At 44.2% G+C, this 23,530-nt stretch overlaps 1 protein-coding gene across 2 annotated transcripts in view; it reads right to left on the bottom strand.

The window, feature by feature from the left end:
• MEN1 (menin 1) overlaps positions 1 to 23,530 on the bottom strand; it is a 373,352-nt gene that overhangs the window by 61,320 nt on the left and 288,502 nt on the right. For both annotated transcript variants that reach the window (XM_089681659.1, XM_089681660.1), the window contains exon 7: positions 16,575 to 16,711. In XM_089681659.1, the coding sequence (XP_089537785.1) occupies positions 16,575 to 16,711 (137 nt within the window). The remainder of the gene's footprint in view (positions 1 to 16,574; positions 16,712 to 23,530) is intronic.

Consider the following 23,530-nt stretch of genomic DNA (forward strand, 5'->3'; position numbering starts at 1 on the left):
AAGAGAGCCACCGGATGCATTAGCTCCTTGGCCCCTACTCTGTGACAACACTGCTCCTACAGCCACTTCTGATGCGTCTACCTCTAGTATACATGGCAATGATGCATCAAGGTGGCTCAGAATGGGAGCCGTTGTGAACAGCTTCTTCAATGCCTCAAAAGCAGCCTGTGCTGCTGGGGTCCATTGGAAACGTACTCCCACCTTGATGAACTGGGTAATGGGTGCTACCAGGCCTGAAAAGTTCTTTATAAACTTTCTATAAAAATTGGCGAAACCAATAAACCTCTGAACTCCCTTCTTATCTGTGGGGGCAGGCCATTCCAAAATGGCCGAGATTTTCTGAGGGTCCATAGCGTTCCTCGTGGTGGAGATAATTAGACCTAAAAATTAGATACTTTATTGCTCAAAACAGCATTTCTCGGCTTTAGCGTAGAGCCCATGCTGATGGAGTAGTTCCAGCACGCTCCTGACATGTCCCCGATATGCCTCCGGAGACGAGGAAAATATCAAAATGTCGTCTAGGTAGACGATCACAAAAATGTCAAGAAAATCTTTAAAAATGCCATTGACGAAGTGCTGGAAGGTGGCTGGCGCATTACATAACCCAAAGGGCATAACTAGACATTCAAAATGCCCAAACCGAGTGCGAAAAGTTGTTTTCCACTCGTCCCCCTCACGTATACGCACCAGGTTATAGGCACCCGAGCTCAAGCTTAGAAAAAATGGATGCGGTCTTCAACCTCTGAAACAACTCTGGCACCAAAGGAAGGGGGTAGTGGTTCTTGACCGTAATTTTATTGAAATCCCTATAGTCGACACAAGGTCTCAGGGATCGGTCCTTTTTTTCAACAAAAATAAATCCCTGCCCCGGCCGGTGATGTGGAAGGGCGGATAAAGGGCTCTCATCAATGTATTCCTTCAGGGCCCCTAGCTCAGTGGGAAAATATGTCAAAGGTATTTCAGAACCCGGGAGCAGATCAATGGGACAGTCATATGCCCGATGCGGGGGAAGAATCTCTGCCCCCTGTGGGCTAAACACATCAAGGAATTGATGATAGGCCACAGGCACAATTTGGGCCAACTCGGCATCAAGGCTCACAGCTAATAGGGTCGGTGTTTCTAGTGACAACCTAGGTAAGCAATGTTCCTGGCAGTACAGTGAGGGAAACTGAATTGACCAGGCATTCCAGTCAATTTGGGGGTCGTGAGCTCGTAGCCATGGGAGCCCCAAAATAACTGGAAATAGGGGGGACGCAATAGTGTCCAAACTGAGAAGCTCCTGATGATGCCCTGCCACTGGGATGTGTATAGAAGGGGTCTCCTGATCTACCGTCCCCGATTTCATTTGAGACCCATCGGCCAAGAAAATATTCAGGCCATGCTCTTTGGCGAGTAACGGTATCTGTTGCTGGGCTGCAAAACCGAGATCGACAAAGCAGCTACATGCCCCGTAGTCAATAATAGCCGTCACCTGTATGCTTCTTCCGGGAAGCTGAAAAGACAGGCACAGCCAAGTGAGTGGTGTTGCCTGTGCACACAGTAGATATAGCAGAAGAAATGGAAGAGGACTGACTGTATTTCTCAGGACCCGCTGCTCCGCAGTACAGACACAGATTGTTCGCTCGACGCCTTTGTCTTCCTCTGTAGAAAGGGAAGACCGCATCAGACCGAGCTGCATGGGCTCAGCCCCCTCTGACGGCTCTGGACTCCGATTGCTGACACTGACCCTTGGCATGACTGTTACCCTTGGCAGCATCCATGAGGTTCTTTGCCCCTGGCTGGACCTCTCCTGTCTCCTTTCCCGCAATCTGCTATCGATTTGGATGGCCCAGTCAATTAGGCCTTCCAAGGAGTCAGGGACTCCTATTCTTGCTAACTTGTCCTTTAGCGGTTCCGACAATCCCAACCGGAATTGATGGCGTAAGGCTGTGTTGTTCTATTGAGTGTCTCCAATCCAACGCCTAAACTCAGCAGCATAATCCTCCGCAGCCCGGCGTCCCTGTTGTAGGGAATAGAAGGCTGCCTCAGCTGAGGCAGCTCGATGCGGGTCGTCGTAAAGCGGTACCATTGCCTTAAAGAAGGTGGCTACAGTGTTCAAATGTGGGTGGTGGGCCTCCATCAGGCGATGAGCCCATCCCTGGGGTTCACCCTGCAACAGGGATATAATAAATCCCACCTTCACCGATTCAGAAGAGAAGGTCCGGGGTTGCAGGTCAAAGTACAGCTGGCAGGAATTCTGGAAAGCCCTGAACTTCCCTCGATCCCCATTGAACCGCTCAGGGGTTGGTACTCTTGGTTCTGGCGGAGGGATGGAAAATGTTGCTCCAGTGGAAAGCCCTGCTGACCCCGTGGCAGGAGGCCCCCCCACTGCGCCTGATGTTGTGGGCGCCGGTGCGGCCAGGCTCTGAACCTGTCCTTCCAGGTGTTTGTATCCTTCTTCCAGTGTTTTTACGGCTCGTGTGAGTGCCGCCAGATGTTGGCACATCTCTTCCCTGTCATGGCCGTATGGTTCTGTTAGGTACCTACCGGTGGTAGCCTCTAGCGTTCCACAGACCGGAATCCCCCAAGGCGCGGAATCTAAGTCCCAACCTGCTTGTTCACCAGGGCCCCGGATGGTGGGGATGGACTTGGAGTAGGCCGAGACCAGGTCGCGGCCCCTGGGTTCACCCAGCTACGGTAGAAGCACCACTGGAGGTGTATAGCAGGTGAGAGCCTGATGTGAGGAGGTAACAAGAGCAGCGTTGGGCAGGCCGGGTCGGTAACGGTGGAGGCAGAGTGGTAAAAAAGCAATAGGCAGAAGGATAAACAAGTCACAAGCCGGGTTCGGTAACAGGAGATCAGAACGTGCAGGGTTAAGCAGGAGAATGGTCAGACAAGCCAGGGATCAGAACAGGAGACAGACAGCAAATCAGGGTCAGGCAGGGTCGGCAACAAGACAATCTACAATACAGGAACTCAGCATACAGGTAAGACCATACGGCCCTGCGCCCTGATTGGTGCCAGGCACGCGATCGCGAGTGCACATGCGCCGCTGCAATCAGGGGTGCCCAGTTCCCAATGCTCGCACGCTAGTGGGGCCGGGCACACCGCCCATGTGCAAACCCGTGCGCGATCGCGGCCAGTTCTGGGGTCCCTGACAGGTTAATAGAAAGTTTACAGAGAAATGTATCAATTCTGCGGGGGTGAGCTCAGGTTTCCTAGGCAATGGTTGCAGAAAAGTTTTCTTTCACTTTCTAAGATTTCAGACAAGCCATATGCTAATGCATACAGATGCAGTGTATAAACTTGCAGTTGTAAAACATTCACATCAATAATTTGTTCTGACACTTAGTGTTATGCTGATATATACTTGCAGACATGTACAGGCTTGTGTAGAGATGGCTGCACTCTGTTAGCTGCTATTTCCAATGTCCATATAACATCTCACTGTGTATCCAAAGCTAGCAAGGATTCTATGAAGACATTTCACTGATCTTTTTACTGTTCTGTCTCTCCAATCTAAGCATTGAAAGTGTGATCTTTGTAACTTACAGTTGTGAGGAGATCGCGATAACTCCAATCTTAGTTGAATAACACAGGCAGTGACTATCAGATGACACCTTGAAGATCTTGTGAAGTTTATTCCATAAACTGAGAGAATCTTACAACAATGAACATCGGATAGGTCAAAAGATCATAATGTGATCTGCTTCATGACATGAGGCTATAAGGTGAAATGCATTACTGGGAAAAGGGGTGGGCTATCTATACAGCAAGAACTAAACCAAAGGAAAGGGAGGAGCAGAGACAAAATACAAAGAACACTTAAAGGCATATGACAGTCATGTGAAACATGACACAAGATTACTTAATCCGGGTCACGGCACCAATCTGTTGTCTTATATCCATTGTCCAAGAAATTCACTTTCCAGCAGCAACTCGGTTCATCCAGACACCTTTTTATTCAGCTCCAGAACACTCCAAAATATATTTGTAACAGATGACAAAAGTCCAGCTGAATATTTGTAAATATTACAATGAACAGCCCTCAGAGTCCCATTTAAGATATTTCATGTCAAACATGGAGATACTACACCGTCCACCATATGTCCAATCTATAATATGCAGCTAGGTAGCTTCCATGCGTGCAATAATGTGAGTTATGATCTATACCTGAGCTTCCATTTTAATAAAAGGAAAGAAGCTCTTTCCCAGTCAAAAACTTTCCTTGATATGCAGTTTACTGGTGGGGTTTCTGATTGGCTGAAAAAACACTTTTGATCTTACATGAAAGGACTTCACTTGCCATTGAGTCTAATTACTTAATCCGGGTCAAGGCACCAATTAGACTCGAGGGGGTATTCGTGGGAAATGGTGAAAGGATGACTTATTTACCTGGTAAACCCTATAGGGACCTTAACTGTTCTTTACATAATGGCAAGTGAAGTCTTTTCATGTAATATCAAAAGTGTTTTGTCAGCCAATCAGAAACCCCTCCAGTAAACTGTATATCAAGAAAAGTTTTTGACTGGGAAAGAGCTTCTTTCCTTTTATTAATATGGAAGCACATGTATATCTCATAACTCACATTATTGCATGCATGGATGCTACCTAGGTGCATATTATAGATTGGACAAATGCTGGACGGTGTACTATCTCCATGTTTGATATGACGTATCTTAACCACTAGGGGACCGGCCACAGTATATATACTGCGGCAAAGCAGCCCCTGTAGGCAGGATCACGTATATAAACGCGATCCTTGTTTACATGCTAGAGGGTGCGCACAACCGCCCTGCCCGTGGCACTGATCGCGGCCGTGGGTGTCAATCACCGAGTCCCGGCCAGTGATTACCCGGCGGGTCCCTGCGATTGCAGGCAATCACTAACACAGAGCACAGCTGCATTGTTTTCAGTGCAGCTCTGCTCCCTGTCAGTTCCCAGCTCACTGTTCCGGAAAGCAGAGCTTAGCTTTCCAGGACAGCGTGCAACAGTGAAGTACACATCCCCTGCCAACTAGTAAAACACTCCCCTCACACAGTTAACCCTTTGCCTAAAAAAGTTAACCCCTTCCTCCCAAGTGCCATTATTGGTGTCAGAGTTTTTTTTTTGTTTGCACTGATCACTGTATTGGTGTCGCTGGGGATGTCGGTGACCCCAAGTCAGTTCCCCCCCAGTGTCAGAATGTCTGCTGCAGTCCCACCATAAGTCACTGATTGCCGCCATAAGTCACTGATTGCTGCCATAAGTCGCTGATCACCGCTATTAGTATACAAAAAAAAATCCAGTATCTATACCTCCATTTCTAAACGCTATAACTTTCACATAAACCAATTAATTTACATGTATTGGGATTTTTCTTTAGCTAAGACATGTCGCAGAATACATTTTGGCTGAAATTTATGACTAAATTTGATTTTTACATTTTTTTACTGGACAAGTTTTATAGCAAAAAGGCCAAAATATCGTTTTTTTTCTCAAAATTGTCGAGTTTTTTTTATAGCGCAAAAAAATAAAAAAACGCACAGGTGATCAAATACCACCAAAAGAAAGCGCAATTCATGGGGAAAAAAAGGATGCAAATTTCATGTTTGTGCAGCGTTGCATGACCGCGCAATTGTCAGTTAAAATGACACCGCGCCATAACACAAACCGCTTATATAACCGCTTCCTGACCGCCCTATAGCAGAAATACTCCCCCCTTCTCCCCCAGCAAGTGCAGTGTCGGTAGGTCACTGTCACTTGATACATTGCACAAAAAACCGCAGTGTTGGCAGAATCAGGCCTGATCTCTGTTAGAACTTGCCGGTAAATTTTAATGACTCTCATATGCAGCAGAGTGCCTGTACTAGTGATCCGCTACCTTTTGGTGAACTGGCAAGCACCAGCAGTCTAGTACATCCTGGTCTTTCACATACCTCTTAGATTGTAAGCTCCCAGTATCAGGCCCTCCTAACCCTCTTGTATTGAACTGTATTGTTGCTGTATTGTATCCCATTATATTGTACAGTGCTGAGCAAACTGTTGGCACTATATAAATCCTGTATAATAATAATGCCACATCACCAAGTCATACTGCAGTGCTGGTGAGTCCCATAAGTGCAGTACAAGCTGGTGCGGTGGCGAGCACAAGTATTGTCCCGCAACCACCAAGAATTTGCACATAGGCCCATAGAGCCCCTAATATCTTTCCGGATGTGCTTGCAAATCCCAATTGGCAGCCCACAAATTCTGCAGCACCTGTACTTCCCCCCATTCACTGCCCAACCCGGAATTCAGGTGGAAATAGCAAATTTAACTACTCCCCTTGATTTTTTGGAGCCGTTTTTCACGGAAGATCTGTATGCATTGATTGTGGATCAAAGCAATTCATATGCACAACAGTTTATCGCCGCCAACCCAAATTCAAACCTTGCCAGACCAGCCGCATGTAAACTCATTACGGTTTCCGAATTTACATTTTTTTGGACCTAACCCTCAACATGGGCATTAGTAGAAAAAAATTATTGCGGTTGTATTGGTCCACAGACCCGATTCATCATATGTCCGTGTTCTCCGCTGCCATGGCCAGGCATAGATGTGAGAGTATAATGTGTTTTATGCGTTTCAACAACAATACACTCTGTTGTCCTTGGGGTGACCCTGAATTTGACCGGCTCCACAAAATTCAGCCCCTCACAAATCACCTTAACCAAAAATTTGCAGATGCCTATACTACCCAGCAAAAAATCTGCGTTGATGAGTCCCTCATTAATTTTTCTGGCTGCCTTGCATTCAATTTCTCCCCAGCAAGCATGCCAGATATGGGGTCAAGATGTAAGGGCAACAGGCTATACTTAAAAGTTTCGGATTTACGAGGGAAAAGAGTCACGTGGAGCCCCCCAGATGCCCAGACTACGTGGGGAGTAGTGGCAAGATAGTTTGGGACTCATCCTTTTTCCATATGGGGTACCACTTACCGTATTTTTCGCTCCATAAGACGCACCTGACCATAAGACGCACCTAGGTTTTAGAGGCAGAAAACTGGGAAAAAAATATTCTGAACCAATAGACTGCAGACACAGTACAGGGGATGACCAGAGACTGCGGACACAGTACAGGGGATGACCAGAGACTGCGGACACAGTACAGGGGATGACCAGAGACAGCGGACACAGTACAGGGGATGACCAGAGACAGCGGACACAGTACAGGGGATGACCAGAGACTGCGGACACAGTACAGGGGATGACCAGAGACTGCGGACACAGTACAGGGGATGACCAGAGACTGCGGACATACTACATCATATAAAGTCCCAACAGGGCCCCTCCACCCAGAATATCCAATGATCTGACACCATACACCAAGGAAAAGGACTACAACTCCCAGCATCTGTCATTTTAACTTACAGAAGGCAGGCTATAGAAGGCAGGGGGTGCACTGAGCTCCGAGGACAGGCCACACCAGCAGATAGGACCGGACTGTAGAGCAGGGAGCACACTATGGACACATGCCAGGAAAGGGGAGGCGCTGTAAGGACAGGCCACACCCGCAGACCGGACTGCAGAGCTGGGAGCTCAGTACATAGACATGCCAGGAGCGGGGACAAGCTCCGAGGACAGGCCACGCCTGCAGGGCGGACCGGACTGCAGAGCAAGCTGGCTGGGTTCGGCGAGGGGACTGCCTGCTATGAAGAGCTGCGGGGACAGCCCGCTGAGAGAGGGCAAGGTGAACTTCGGTGACAGCCTGCAGTGGGAGGGGACAGGCTGCACTGGGATGTGACAGCCGCTGGCACTAACACGTCGGCGGTGACAGGTGGAGGACTGGTCAGTATTCGCTCCATAAGACGCAGAGACATTTTCCCCCATATTTTTTGGGGAAAAAAGTGCATCTTATGCAGCGAAAAATACGGTATACGTGAACAATTTTTATTCAAGTGTGCCACTATTTAGACATTTGTACAATCTTGGAACTGGCACGTGGCACCGTGTGCCCACCATTAGATGTGGGTGAATGCAGGGCAGTTAATTCTAATGATGGGCATACCACACACTTTTTCTGGCAGAGATTTCTTCTCTTTTTTCATTCAGTCCACAGGCTGCATGCAAAAAAAAAGAGAACATAGCATATACAGTAATACCTCGGTTTACGAATGCCTCTCAATGTAATTTTAGGTTTGCGAATGAAAATCCATTGAAAATAATGCCTCGGTTTATGAATTTTGTACAAATTTTTTTGCACAATATGAAGTATGTCAGTGCTGATTTTTAAATGCAATTGCTGTGTTTTTTTTTTTTTTTCTTCACTATAGCTCACAACATTAGCTGGCAGTTTCCCCGAAGCTAAAGGATACTTTGTATCTTTTAAGAAACTGAAAGGAAACACTGTTTCTTTTTGGGGAAATGAACTAAAAGAAACTTTCTTTTAGCTGGAGGGGGAAGTGACAGATGAATTTCTGAACTACTGTATAGTGAAGAAAAAAAAATGGTAATTACATTTAAAAACTGACAGCTGAGTGTAAAATAATTTTTTTAATTGGCAGCAATTCTTTTACATTCAGCTGTCAGTGGGGAACCCCGCTGACAGCTGAAACATTAACAGATGGTTGTCACTACTAACATACGGATGAGTTACTAAAATAACTCATGCGGTATTTTAGTAGCGTTTACTGTTTTTCTGACCTCAACGGATTAATTGGTTTTCAACGCATTCCTATGGGAAACAGTATTTTGGTTTACGAATTCTTCGCCATACGAAATGTCCTGCAGAACTAATTAAATTCGTAATCCGAGGTATTACTGTATACCCAACAAGGACTAGCAACGTACTGGTACATCACTGGACTTTGAATGGTTATACCAGGATGATGCCTACAGCTGCAGGCATCATCCTGGTATAGTTTTTTTTTCAGCTGGCGATCGGCTTTCATGTAAAAGCAATCATAGTGGCTAATTAGCTGCAGGATTGCTTTTACAAGTGGCGGGAGACAATAGCTCCCTCCCCCACTGCCTTCCATGGCCTTCTCGGGCAGTCCCGTGCCATCGGGCCAACCTGAGAATGCAGCTGACCATAGAGCTGATTGGAGACCAGAATGGTGCCAATCATCTCTATAGTCTAAGAGAGGCTATGAGCATTTCATCACTTCAGTTTTCACAAGATATAAACAGTGCCATTTGTAAATTGGGATCACACTGATCTTGGTTTGATTAGATAATGTAAGGGCAGAGGAGAGATCTAGAGTCTGATAGAACCCAGATTTCTCAAAAATGAATATATGACAATGCCCATTGAAATTATAGGGGATATTTGCATTGTGATAGCATTAAAAGTGATCAAAAAAAAAATGAAGGGGACAGTGTTGAAATTAAAAAAAAATCAAAATAACTCAAAAAAAGTACCCTAGACCGTGCGCATCTGCATTCGTGAGAGTTGACCCTGTGCCAGTATGAACTATACACCATGCACCATACATGTGAGGTATTGCCACGAACGTCAGATCAAGGACAGTAATTCTAACACTAGACTTCCTCTGTAAATCTAAAATGGTAGCTTGTAAAGGCTTTTAAAACGTTGCCTATGGATATTAAAAAAGTATGCAGTTTGTCGCCCTTGCACTGGGCATGCGCAGTTTTAAAGCATGTCATGTTTGGTATCAATTTACTCGGCATACCATCATCTTTTATATTCTACCAAATAATTGGCCAATATTTAGTGTTTTTGTGCATTAAAAGTAAAAAAAGTGTATTTAAAAAAAAAAAAGTTGCGTTTGAAAAATCGTTGCGAGACTACTATGTGACATAAAAAATTGCAGCACCCACCATTTTATTCACTAGGGTGTTTGCTTTAAAAAAATATAATGTTTGGGGTTTAAATTAATTTCCTAGCAAAAAATACAGATTTTTTTTCATGTGAATAAAGTGTCAGAAATGGCTTGGTCTTCAGGTGGTTAGAAGAGTGAGTGATGTGTGGCATAAACTTCTAATGCTGGGCATAAAATGCCCCCACCCACCAAAATTACTCCTTTTTTGGAAAGTAGACAGTTCAAATTATTTGCAGAGAGGCATATTGAACCAATAGAAGAATTTATGTTTTTACTACAAATTTTTGGAAAATGACAAAACAAATTTTTTTTTTTTTTTTACACAAAATTGTCACTTAAATGATTTATTGCTCACACATGCCATGGATATATGTGGAATTACTCCCCAAAATACATTCTGCTACTTCTGAGTATGGGGGTACAACATGTGAGAGACGTTTGGCAGTCTAGCCAAGTACAGGACCCCAAAATCCAATAAGCACCATCAGGCTTTTAAAGGGCTTTATTTCCTCATTACACTTCCTGACTACCTATCAGTTTCGGAGGCCCTGCAATGCCAGGATAGCACCAAACCCCCCAAATGACCACTTTTTGGAAAGTAAACACCCCAAGGAATTTGATCAGGAGCATGGTGAGTATTTTGCAGATCTCATTTGTTGCCACAGGTTTTTGAAAATTGAGGAAAAAAAACAAACAATTTTTTCTTTTCTTTTTTTAGATTTCAAAAACTTGTGGCAACAAATAAGATCTGCAAAATACTCACCATGCTTCTTATCAAATTCCTTGGGGTGTCTTCTTTCCAAAAAGGGGATCATTTGGGGAGGTTTGGTGCTATCCTGACATTTCAGGGCCTCCACAACTGTGACAGGTAGGCAGGAAGTGTAATGAGGAAATAAAGCTCTTTAAAAGCCTGAAGGTGCTTATTGGATTTTGGGGTTTGGTACTTGGCTAGACTGCCAAAACGTCTCTCACATGTGGTACCCCCATACTCGGGAGAAGTAGCAGAATGTATTTTAGGGTGTAATTCTACATATACCCATGTGAGAGAAATATATAATTTAAATGACAACTTTGTGTAAAAATAAAAAATAAAAATTGTCATTTTCCAGAAACTTTTGTGTAAAAAAATAAATAAATCTTCCATGGACTCAAAATGCCTCTCAGAAGATAGCTTGGGGTGTCTACTTTCTGAAAAGGGGTCATTTGGGGGTGTTTGTACTATTCTGGTATTTTATACACATACACTCCTTTATCTAAGGATCCTTTGTTGGAGTTCAAACGCTCTCGTAAGAGCATTATCAATAAGGGCTATAACAATATTCTGAATAAAAAAGAAAAAGTGTTTCTATGCCCCACTGCACCTAAACTGCCAGTCTTATATATTCTCCCTAAGGTACATAAGGATCCTATCAAACCTCCCGGACGACCAATCATAAGTGGAATAGGGTCCCTGTGTTCTAGGATCGGAGAATATCAATTTTTTTCTCCAGCCATTGGTCTCACAGACCCCTTCCTTTTTAAGGGACACTAAGCATGTATTGAATGAAATCAGCAATATTAACATACTCCCAAGCACGTTCTTGGTGACGGCAGATGTAGCATCTCTCTACACCAATATAAATCATGGTGATGGTATGGAAGCAGCTGACTTCTATTTAACACACTATAGCACTTTACCTGTTCTCCAAAAAAACTTTATTTTGAGCTTATTGGAATTCGCTATATTTAAGAATTATTTCTGGTTTAATAAAGTTTATTACTTACAGATTAAAGGTGTTGCAATGGGGGCTAAGTTTGCCCCCAGTTTAGCTAATTTATTCATGTCCCGTTGGGAAGAAGATTTGATTTATTCTAGGGACTGGCCGGAACTGATACTATACAAAAGGTATATTGATGACATCTTCCTTCTATGGAATGGGGAAGAACAGTCACTCATTAATTTCTTTACTACACTTAATAACCACAGTCTCAATATTAACCTTTCTTACACATACAGCCAACAGGAAATAAATTTCCTAGATCTCACCCTTATGAACATGCATGGGAGAATTATTACCAAATCTTTCTTCAAAACCACGGACTGTAATAGTTACATCCCTCTTGGCAGCTGCCACCACCCTAATTGGTTGGCAAAACATTCCAAAGGGCCAGATAATGAGGATAAAAAGAAATTGCACTAATGATGACACCTTTCAATTACAAGCCAATATCTTAAAGGAGAGGTTTTTGGAGAAAGGGTATGATGAAACCAATTTAGATCATACCATCCAAAAGGTTGCACAAATGGACAGGAACAATATGTTACTTAGTAAACTAAAAGTGACACAAGCTAAAATATGTCTGTTTATAACAACTTTTCGACTCAATACAAACAAATCGGAAAAATTATTAATAGGAATTGGGACATCTTAAAGATGGACCCAGTACTCTCTAAAATTTTACCTGAGACCTGAAATTATCTACCGCAATGCCACTGCTGTTAGGCACTTTATTGCTCCTAATATTGTGGACCCTCTGAATAACATGTCCTTTTTTAAGGAGTTAAAAGGTTTCTACCCATGCAATAGATGTGTCATATGTAAATGCAACAACAGTAGGAAACAGAGTGGATGGTTTCAACTCTTGTGTCACTGGCAGAACTTATGACATAAGAAAATTTATTTCATGTCACAGTAGATTTGTGGTATACCTTTTACAGTGTCCCTGCCAAAAACAGTATGTGGGTAGGACAACTAGACGTCTACGTGATCGTTTACGCGAACATGTGGCAAATATTAAAAAAGGTTTTAGGGAACACTCTTTGTCTAACCACTATAGGTTATACCACAACAAAGATCCATCATCCTTGAAGTTTGTCGGTTTTGATGTTGTTGATAATTACTGGAGGGGTATCAACAAAACAAGAGCTGTTTCCCAAGCTGAGACCAAGTGGGTATATGAATTGAATACATTGCATCCCCTGGGACACAATATTGAAGTGGATGTTAACTGCTTCATAGCCAACAGCTAAATTCCCCTCTTTTCCATTGTAGTTAGTTGTAAGGATATGTTTATTAATCCAGAATATTAAGATATTTTTAGTGAGTTCATCTCTTCTCCTTCCTTCTGATTTTTTAGTCCTCTCGTATTTTTATGATATTGACTATGTCGTGACGGTTTTATTATTCTATTAACCCACCCGTATTCAGAATTATTTAATGATTTTTAGCAGAATTATTTATTGATATTTTTTATGATTTTTACAGAATATATGATGTTAATAAGGTTTATTCCGCTATGATTCAAATATGAGCTATTAATATATTTATGACATTTACATACATTAATTGTTACTAATCATTATATAGTAACATTGATGAATTTGACATCAGCTACATGGAATATTTATTGTCATGTTGCTATGTATATATTTATTTATTTATATATATATTTTTATTTATTTAATTATATTGATTTATTATGTATGACTTTGATTCCTATATACTCATTTTGCCATGGCCTGGTATTAATTCTATTTATTTATTTATTGCACCCACACTGCAATTTAAATAGTTTCCCCGGGTTTATATGTCATTATTTATTTATTTATATTGTTCTTCTATTCCCTGGGGTCTGTGGCATTCACCGCCGCTTGTTTTTTAGTGACGGAGGAGGAGGTACCTCCCATCCGTCTTGATCCTCACAGATCTATGGCACAATGGCGCTTCGGCGCGCGCATGCGCAATGTGTTAGTCTACGGTACAATGGCACAATGGTCCATCGGCGTGCGCGCATGCGGAGTCTATTATTCTACGGAAGAATGGCGGTGGCGCGATCGCGCATGCGCCAGTTCCCCTATATAAGCCAGACGTTGGTCACGCTTCTGTTCAGCCTCCCCTCTGATGATGTGCTTTTAGCACGGAAGGCCTTAGAAAGGAGGAGCTGTACAGAGCATGACGTTTATGCCGCTGGAGCCACGAGGAGGCTCGGCGGTCATCTTTAAAGGGGTCAGTATTGCAAAATCTTTGTAACTGATATATGATGCATACTGCCCTATGTTTGTTTTATGCTTCAAATAAATTTTTCTGAAATACTACACCATTGGGCACCTGTTCTTTGAGCTCCTATGCGAGCTATTACATCTGCAGGAAATCCCTGTGCTATCCAGTATCCAGAGAGGGGAGCCCTTTCCAAAGCAGAATACCTGTCCATCCAGAGAGGGCAGCCCTTTCCAAAACAGAATACCTGTCCATCCTAAGGGGGACTTCTGGACCAGGCAGATTCTCACTACTCGCCAAGGCTTGATGATCAGAGAGGCAGCCCACCATCTATCATTTATTACTACATGCACTGTTAATATGCGCTTCCGGTGAGTGCGCATTTCTGCTATTTTGGTCGGCTGTTTATACCAGCATTCGAAGTACTGAGATACCTGCCTTATAAGGATCTATTGCTATTCGTTGAACTTTTATATATTTATTGTTGGAACTTATCTTAAGCGGTGCAGTTCTTTGAATTTCGAACTTTGATGAGCTGGCACAGATAGACGGCACTGATGAGCTGGCACTGATGATGCTGCACTGCTGGGCACAGGTGGGCGGCACTGATCATCAGGGCCGATCACATCTCTGATAATTACCATTTATCAGCAGTATTTTCCTCATGCTGTGACAGCATGAGGAAAGTGCAGCAGATAAACAACTGTATTTACCCGGAGATCTGCTGTGTCATTGGACACAGCTGATCACGTGGGAAAAGGGCGCCATAATTGGCCGTTTACCGTATCATGTGATCCTTAGGACACAGCAATCACTGGCAGTGCTGGGTGCGCGCAGGGGGCGTGTTCTGGAATGAAGTCCATGGACGTCGTCCCAGAACCAGACAATCCAGATGTAGTCGTCCTTCGGCTATAGCACAGTAGGGAACTGGTTAAGGGAGGTAAATCCTCAGGAGGGCAAGTGGTTAATGAAAGGAAAGAAGCTCTTTCCCAGCCAAAAACTTCCCTTGACATACAGTTTACAGGAGGTGGTTTCTGATTGGCTGACAAAACACTTTTGATCTTACCTGAAAAGACTTTACATGCTATTACTGTAAATAACAATTAAGGTCCCTATAGTGTTTACCAAGTAAACAAGTCACCCTTTCATCATTTCCCATGAACACCCCCTGGAGTCTAATTACCATCAATAAATACTTCTATGGTCAAATCACATTCTTTATCATCCTTACACATGTAAACAATGTACCCTTTGAAATGTCTAATTAGAGAAACAGGCCATTCTCCAAATACCAAAGTGACCTTGCATAAAATTAACATAGCAAAGAGTTCTTTTGATGTGTAAAGTGGTCTTGTCACTGGCCTGTTCAAGAATGAACAGTATGTGTTTTAATATATATACACACATATATATATATATATATATATATATATATATAAAAATCACACAATATACTGCTGGGGAGTCAAAGGTTGAAAAGGACCTGGATGTTCTGCTAGATCATAAACGTAATAATAACATGCAATGCCAAACTGCAGTTTCTAAAGCTAGCACAATGCTTTCTTTGAGTTAAAAAAGGTATAGACGCCAGAGAGAGAGACATAATTTTTCCCTTGTAGAAAGCATTAGCACTACCTCATCTGGAATATGCAGTTCAGTTTTGGGCACCTGCTCACGAAAAGGATATCAGAGAACTGAAGAAAGTACAGGGAAGGGCAACCAAACTGATGAGGGACATAGAGGAGCTCATCTATTAGGAAAGATTAGCTGAACTGAATTTTATAAGGAGGAATATGATCATCATGTATAAATATATAGGTGGTTCAGTGACCTTGGTGTTGAGTATTCTCTTCCAGGTCATTACAGAGGACAAGGGACACCATTTACATCTGGCAGAAAAGTGATTTAAAGCTGAACTCCAGGAATTCAGCTACTTTGTGCAGGCATACTATAAGATGAAGAGGTGCATGCCACCTACTGGACTATAATTTACATCTAACAGATTTATCGAGCTTCTGGGAGACAGCTATCCCTATAGTTCTGGGAGCTCTGACCTGGGCGTTCTGGTCCCCGCTCCTTCAGCAGCAGAGTCAATGCAGCTGCTATGCCTTCCCTTCCCCCCTTCTGGCTCAATCACAGAAGCCTTTTTATTATGTGAGCTCATTCCCAAAATACAAAAGGCATCTGTGAATGGGTAGCAGATGGCATAGGCATAGGCAAGCAGAGCTGCTGTGTGCGCTTTCCTCCTTTCACAGCCCCAAGTGTTTCCTCCAAGAGTGCTATTAACCTGTCAGATGTAAATAATCGAGGCATGCACCTCATTAGACTTAAAGCATAGTATGTCTGCACATTTTACAATGTGGCTGAATTCCTGGAATTCAGTTTTGACTTTCACATACAGAAAGGCTTCTTCATAGTAAAAGCAGTGAAATGCTGGCCAGTGCAGTAGATTGTTTAAAAAAAAAAATTAGCTGAATGCAGACCTAATACACATCTAAAGGCCTGTGTGTGCATGGCACAAGGAGTTGCGTTTACAGGCAGAAAAAAAAAAGGCACACACCTGTAAAAGCAGCCTTTTAAAGCCCTGTATGCATGACCCCTTAATGTATTAAAGATTACATTAATGATTGCAGAGTGGCATTAATTTGTGTCTTTTATATCTGCCTAGAGTTAAGCTTTAAATCATCTGCCTCTATTACAATAATACCTAGTGATCCTGCCATGAAGCTGTGCAAAAAGCACTAAAAAATAACATAATTCAACATGGTTCCAATGGGCTACTGCACAACAGTAAGTACAAAAGTAAAAACACTCACTCTTGAATAACTGCTGATGTCTCAGCCCAGGATTTTAATGCTTCTCTTACATCCTTGTTTCGGCAGTGATAAGCAGCCAAATAAATGTGTGGATACAAGTGCTGGTTTTCATAGTGTACTTTGGAGGACTGTATAGCCTTTAAAGAAAAAAAAAATAGAAAATCAGATACTTCAGTTATTTTTGCAGAGAGCTATATTACCATTACTCAATGTGTAACTTTTACTTTGTTGAGTGCAACTGGGGGATTGTGCCTTCAATCTTGAATTTAGCTGAACACAGAATTTAGCACACATAGTCATTCCCTGGTGAAAATCAGTCCCCAGCACACAGACTGAGTTTCCCCTCTATTATATTCAAACTCCAGCACGCACATATTAGACTTTTCCCCTATCATCTCCCAGCACATGCAATCCCCAGTTTGCCCTCCAGAGTCTCCACACTGCAGTGCCTATACTACCATTAGCACACAAACTGCATTTTTAACATTCAACATGTATGTCCTTCCAATACACATTACCACACTGAGCCCAGGCACTGTCTACAGCAACCATTCTCAATAGGGTTCCGTTGAAAAATAGGGTTCCCCCAGTGATCGCTGGGGTTTCCTTGAGTTGTGACTGTTTTACATACTATTTGATGATGCCTGCATAGTCTAGCAAGCTCCATTGCAACAGACATCCACTTACTGTCTCTGGCCCAGGTAGGCAATGTGCACGTCTCTTCCTGGACACACAAAACCTCTGCAGCCTTACTTTTTCTAAACCGTGTACGCACTTCCCCTCAGCAGAAACAAAAGAACACACCCCATAAAATCAGTTTCAGTTGAACATTTTGCGTAAATCCAGCCATAAGCCCCTAATTGTTTTGATAGTGTTTAGAAAGGTTGCTTTGCAGTATAAGCCAAGGAAGCTTAACTTTAAAATACATAGTGTATTAATGCACTTTACTAAACAGAAAAGGCTGCACATACAAAACTGCAGGAAACAATTTATAGCATGCAAAGTATAACAAAATATGCACACAAAAAACACATGCCCAGACTATCTATCCTTCCCAACAAATTAGCATAGACAATGTATGTAAGCGTATACTAATCAGCTACCTACCTTGTTTCCTGGTGATGGAATCTTCCCATGGTTCCTTGCTTCTTAGAATCCACCAACACACTGGGGTTTATTTACTAAAGCTGGACAGTGCAAAATCAGGTGCACTTCTGCATAGAAACCAATCAGTGTCCAGGTTTCAGTGCCAAAGTCTATTTGAACAAGGTTAGGTTAGAAGCTGATTGGCTATCATGCTTAGATGCACCAGATTCTGAGTGAACCAGCTTTAGTAATTCTCCGCCAAAGTTCCTTATTCCAAGTCTCAGAACAAACCCTTCCTCTTTGACTTCCAGAACAACTGTTTTTGTCTGGTCACATGGCCTGTTCAAAGTCCTATTGCCCTCCCCCTATTTCATGCTTCATCATATCCTGTAGCCCGACTTCCTGTGCTGAGCTCATAAACCAGTCCAACTGGTTAATTTGCATATTAATAGAGGATGCCTTATTTTCTTAACTAGCTGCCGACCACAGATAGCCGAATGACGGCTGCACTGCGGCCGGCCAGTTCTGGGTGGACGTCATATGACGTCCTCCCAGAACGCGCTCTCCTGCGCGCCCCAGGGGGCGCGCACCCGGCGATCTCCGTGATCGCTGTGTCCTATGGACACAGCTGATCACGTGATGTGGTAAAAGGCCAATCACAGCGGCCTTTTACCACCTGATCAGCGGTGTCCAATGACACGCTGATCAGAGGGAAATGCAAGTGCCGGTTCTCGGCTGCACTTTCCTCACGCTGTCAGATCGTGAGGAAAGTACTGCCGAGAACCGGCAGATGTCAGAGCGGGGATCGGCACCGATCATCAGGGCACTGATGATCAGTGCCCTGATGATCGGTGCCCAGCAGTGCCACCCGGAAGTTCCGCCCAGCAGTGCGCCCACTAGCTCCGCCCACCCGTGCCCATCAGTGCACCCACCTGTGCCACTCTGCAGTGCCACCTACCTGTGCCCAGAAGTGCCACCTACCTGTGCCCAGCAGTGCCACCCACCTGTGCCCGCCCACCAGTGCCACCCACCAGTGCAGCCCAGCAGTGCTGCCAGTCAGTGCCACCAGTCAGTGCCCAGGGGTTGTGCCAGTCAGTGCCGCCAGTCAGTGCCCAGCAGTGATGCCAGTCAGTGCCGTCTATCAGTACCCATAATCAGTGTCGCCTATCAGTGCCGCCTATCAGTGCTGCATATTAGTGCCGCCTATCCGTGACCCCTAATTAGTGCTGTCTATCAGTGCCGCCTATCCGTGCCACCTCATTAGTACTGCCTATCAGTGCCCTTTAGTGCTGCCTATCAGTGCCCATCAGTGCCGCCTCATCAACGCACATCAGTGAAGGAGAAAAAATACCTGTTTGAAAAATTTTATAAAAGAAACAAAAAAACTTTTTTTTTTTTCAAATTTTTTGCATTTTTTTTTATTTATAGCGCAAAAAGTAAAGTGCCCAGTGGCGATTAAATACCACCAAAAGAAAGCTCTATTTGTGAGAAAAAAATGATCAAAATTTCATATGGGTACAATGTTGCATAATCGCGCAATTGTCAATCAAAGTGCGGCAGCGCTGAAAGCTGAAAATTGGCCTGGTAAATAAGGGGGTATAAGTGCCTGGTAGGCAAGTGGTTAAACAACACATGGTCTTAATTCTATATTTACAGTATGCTATAAAGATGCTTCCTTGCATGTTCCGATATTTCTACTGCATTAGTGCTGCCTGCATGAAACATTAACAATTTCTTGGCCTTCATTTTGGGCCCTGCACTGCACCCTTGGGTCCTCACCCAGGTACTAGCCCCTGTTCTGACTCCACTTCATTCTCAGGGCATCCCTATAATGGGATATTTGTATGATCTTTTTACTGAGGGAAAAATTAGCTCAGGCTGTTAGTCAATCTCCAGTGAACCGTTATGACCCTACAGAGATATTGGTGAAACCTGAATCTTCAGAAATCAGCAGTGGAACCATCTTGTTGCTTGACAAGTTCTAATCTCTCTTATCCCATTCTTTTACTCTACAGTCCAAGAGTTATCTGATCCGCTATATTTGATCTATTTTTGGTGGTATTTTAACAGTCTGTAGCAGGGCTTTCTGACGTCCATTGTAAGGGGGACATTTATCTAACTGGCCTCTGATGTAATAAGCATTTTTCCCATTGACCCCTACTGAGCAGGATTTAGCAGAGGTTCCCTGAGATTTGAAAATTATTGTAAGGGTTCTTTGAGAAAGCTTGGTCTAGAGATAAAGCACTGAAGAGAAGCGCAGTTTATTTATTATACAGGACTTCTATAGCATCAACAGTTTGCACAGCGCTTTACAATATAAGGGAGACAGTACAATTACAATACATTTCAGTACAGAAGGAATAGGAGGGCCCTGCTTGTGGAGCTTACAATCTAAAGGAAGGGGGAGGTGATACAAAAGGTGATACCTGCAGGGGATGATCTGGTGGAGGTGATCCAAGTACAGTTCTTAGGTGGAGGTGGGGGTAGGCTTCCCTGAATAAGTGGGTTTTCAAAGATCGCCTAAAGGCAGACAGGGTGAGGGCTAACCTGACATATTGTGGTAGGGAGTTCCAGAGGATGGGAGAGGCTCTGGAGAAGTCCTGGAGGCGAGCGGGGAGAGGTGATGAAGGAGCTAGAGAGGAAGAGGTCTTGGGAGGAGTGTAGCAGGCGATTTGGGCGATATCTGCGGATGAGGTTGGTGATGTAGCTAGGGGCAGTGTTGTGCATGGCTTTGTAAGCTGTGATTAGTATTTTGAATTTTATACGTTGGGTTAGTGAAAGCCAATGAAGGGATTGGCAGAGAGGTGCAGCAGTCACTGATCGGTTGGTAAGGTGTATGAGTCTAGCAGAAGCATTCTTAATAGACTGAAGGGGGGATAACCTGTGTAACGGTAGACCAGTGAGGGAGTTGCAGTAATCAAGGCTGGATAAAACCAAGATGTAGATTAGTTGTTTTGTGGAGACATTGGTGAAAAAGGGGCAGATTTTGGAAATGTTCCGGAGGTTGAGGCGGCAGGATTTAGCCAGTGATTGGATGTAGGGCCCAAAGGAAAGATCAGAGTCTAGGGCCTAGCACACTGGCATGAGGGGAAGGACCAATGGTTGTGCTATTGATCTTAATGGTAAAGTCATGAGTGGGGGATCGGGGGGGAAGAAATATTACAAGCTCGGTTTTGGAAAGATTGATTTTAACTGCCTCCCACCCACCGTATAAGGAAATGACCGGCGCAAGGCGGCTCTCTTGTTCTGTGAGGATGTCATATGATGACCTCCCACTCTAACTGCACATTAGCACCCATGGGGGCGCGCAGCATGGCGTTTGGTGCGCAGTGTCCCTGGGACACAGCGGATCACCGATCAATGGAAAGAGCCGAAGACGCCGGCTCTGTCATGTGATCAGCTGTGTCCAATCACAGCTGATCGCATGTAAATAAGGAAATGACGGTTATCTGCATTTCTCTCCTTACGAGCTGTCATGCTGACAGCTCGTGAGGAGAGGAGAGCTGGTAATCGGCATTATTCAGAGGGGACATGTGCACTGATCAGTGTAGCCCCATCTGTGCCACCTGTCAGTGTCCATCAAGGCCACCTGTCAGTGCTCATCAGTGCCACATATCAGTGCCTACCAGTGCACATCAATGTCACATATCAGTGTCCATCTGAGCTGACTTTAAGTGCCATCTATCAGTGCCACCCATCAGTGCTGCCAGTCAGTGCCACCCATCAGTGCTGCCTAACAGTACCACCAAACAGTGCTAGTCAGTACCACCTATCCGTGTTAGTCAGTGCCACTTATCAGTGCCATATGAGTGCTGCCTTTCAGTACCCATCAGTGATACCTGTCAATGCCTATAAGTGCCACCTACCAGTGCCGCCTATCAGTGCCCATCACTGCAGCCTGTCAGTGCCCATCACTGCAGCGTTATTAGCGCACATCAGTGAAGGAGAAAAATCACTTATTTACAAAATTTTATAACAGAAACTACATTTTTTTTTTAATTTTCAGTTTTTGGTTTGTTTAGCAAAAAATAAAAAACCCAGAGGTGATTAAATACCACCAAAAGAAAGCTCTGTCTCAAAAAAATTCTAAAAATGTAATATGGGTACAGTGTTGCATAACCGCGCAATTGTCATTCAAAGCGCGACAGCAGTGAAAGCTGAAAATTGGCCTGGGCAGGAAGGGGGTATAAATGCTCTGTAGGCAAGTGGTTAAGGTAGTGGTGTGACATCCATGCTGATATGTCGCTTAGTAGATTAGTGATGCGTGAGGAGATTGAGCTGGGGAGTACAGAGATATATCTGGGTGTCATTAGCATAGAGGTGGTATTGGAAGCCATGGCAGGTTATCAATTGGCCCAGGGAGGAGGTGTAGAGAGAGAAAAGAAGGGGCCCAAGGACAGAGCCTTGGGGTACCCCAACGGAAAGAAGGAGAGGAGCGGAGGAGTTGTATGTGACGCTGAAAGTGCGTTAAGAAAGGTAAGAGGAGAACCAGGAGAGAGCAGAGTCACGGAGGCCGATGGAGTGGAGTTTACTGAGGAGGAGCGGGTGGTTGACTGTGTCAAAAGGCAGCAGAAAGGTCTAGGAGTACGAGTATGGAGTAATGGCCATTGGTTTTAGCAGTTAGTAGGTTGTTAGTGAGTTTTAGTAGGGCAGTTTTAGTAGAATGTTGTGGGCGAAAGCCAGACTGTAGGGGATCAAGAAGATTGTTGTTGATGAGGTGGCAGTTCATATGGTTGTGAACAAGGCGCTTGAGAAGTTTGGAGGCAAACGGGAGCAGGGACATGGGATTAAGTTATTCAAACAGGTGGGGTCCAGCGAAGGTTTTTTGAGTATGGGGGTAAACCGTTCATGTTTGCGCGGGGAGGGAAAGGTGCCTATGGAGAGTGAGGTTAGAGATGTGGGTTAGAGAGTTTAGGATAGAGCAGGAAGGAGGCTGCAATAATTGTGAGGGGACAGGGTCCAGGGGACAGGTAGTGAAGTGGGCCTTGGAAAGGAGTTTGGTAACTTCCATGGTGGTAACAGGATCGAAGGAAGAGAGTGAGTGTGGTGTTGGGCCTGGTATGTTGGTTGGAGGAGGAAGCTTGACACTAGAGATTTCATCACAAATTGTGTCAAACGTGTTCTTGAAATGACTGGCAATCTCCTGTGCAGTAAATAAGTTGTTGGGTGGAGGCAGTGGGGAGCAGAGTAAGGAATAAGGGTAGAAAAGAGTTGACGAGGATTGGATTAGAGTGTTTTGATGAGAGTGTTGTAGTAGGTTTGCTTAGCAGAATGGAGGCTGGAGTTGTATTTGAGAAGAGTGGATTTGTAGAAGGTAAAGTCTTTCAGGGATTTAGACGTGTGAAACTGGACCCGGAGGCCGGTAGATGACTGCAATCTTCAGACAAACAGGAGAAAAGAGACAAATACAGTGCACTTCAAAAGAGCAGAGGGACAGAGACAGAGGGGCAGGAAGAACCTGGAACGTGCTTTGTGGGGAAAGAAGTCCGATTCCGCCCCCTTTTCGTCCACTGGGTCTGGGCGCGTGAGTTTAGAAGAGGAGGCCACCAGTGCAGCTGGGGAGACAGTTGGAATCCTAGAGCCAGGTTTCAGTAATAGAAAGTAGGTTAAGGGAGTGGGAGAGGAAGAGGTCCTTGATAGTAGAAAGTTTGTTAGAGATTGAGCGGGCATTACATAGGAGGGAGGGGCCGGCGCGTGGAAGCAGGGGAATTGAGATAAGAGATTGAGGGTTGCAGCTGAAGCCAGAGAGGGGAGGCTGCTGCTTCTGTGGGTTGGAGTATGATGGTGGAGGGCCAGGGTGTGGGGCGATGTCTCCGGAAGTTAGTAGTAATAGAAGGATGAGGGAGGTGAGGTGGGAGCGGGATTTGTAT

Source organism: Staurois parvus, unplaced genomic scaffold (assembly GCF_062004578.1).
Source record: "Staurois parvus isolate SC_StPar_1 unplaced genomic scaffold, SC_StPar_1.0 ptg000275l, whole genome shotgun sequence".
Taxonomy (NCBI): domain Eukaryota; kingdom Metazoa; phylum Chordata; class Amphibia; order Anura; family Ranidae; genus Staurois; species Staurois parvus.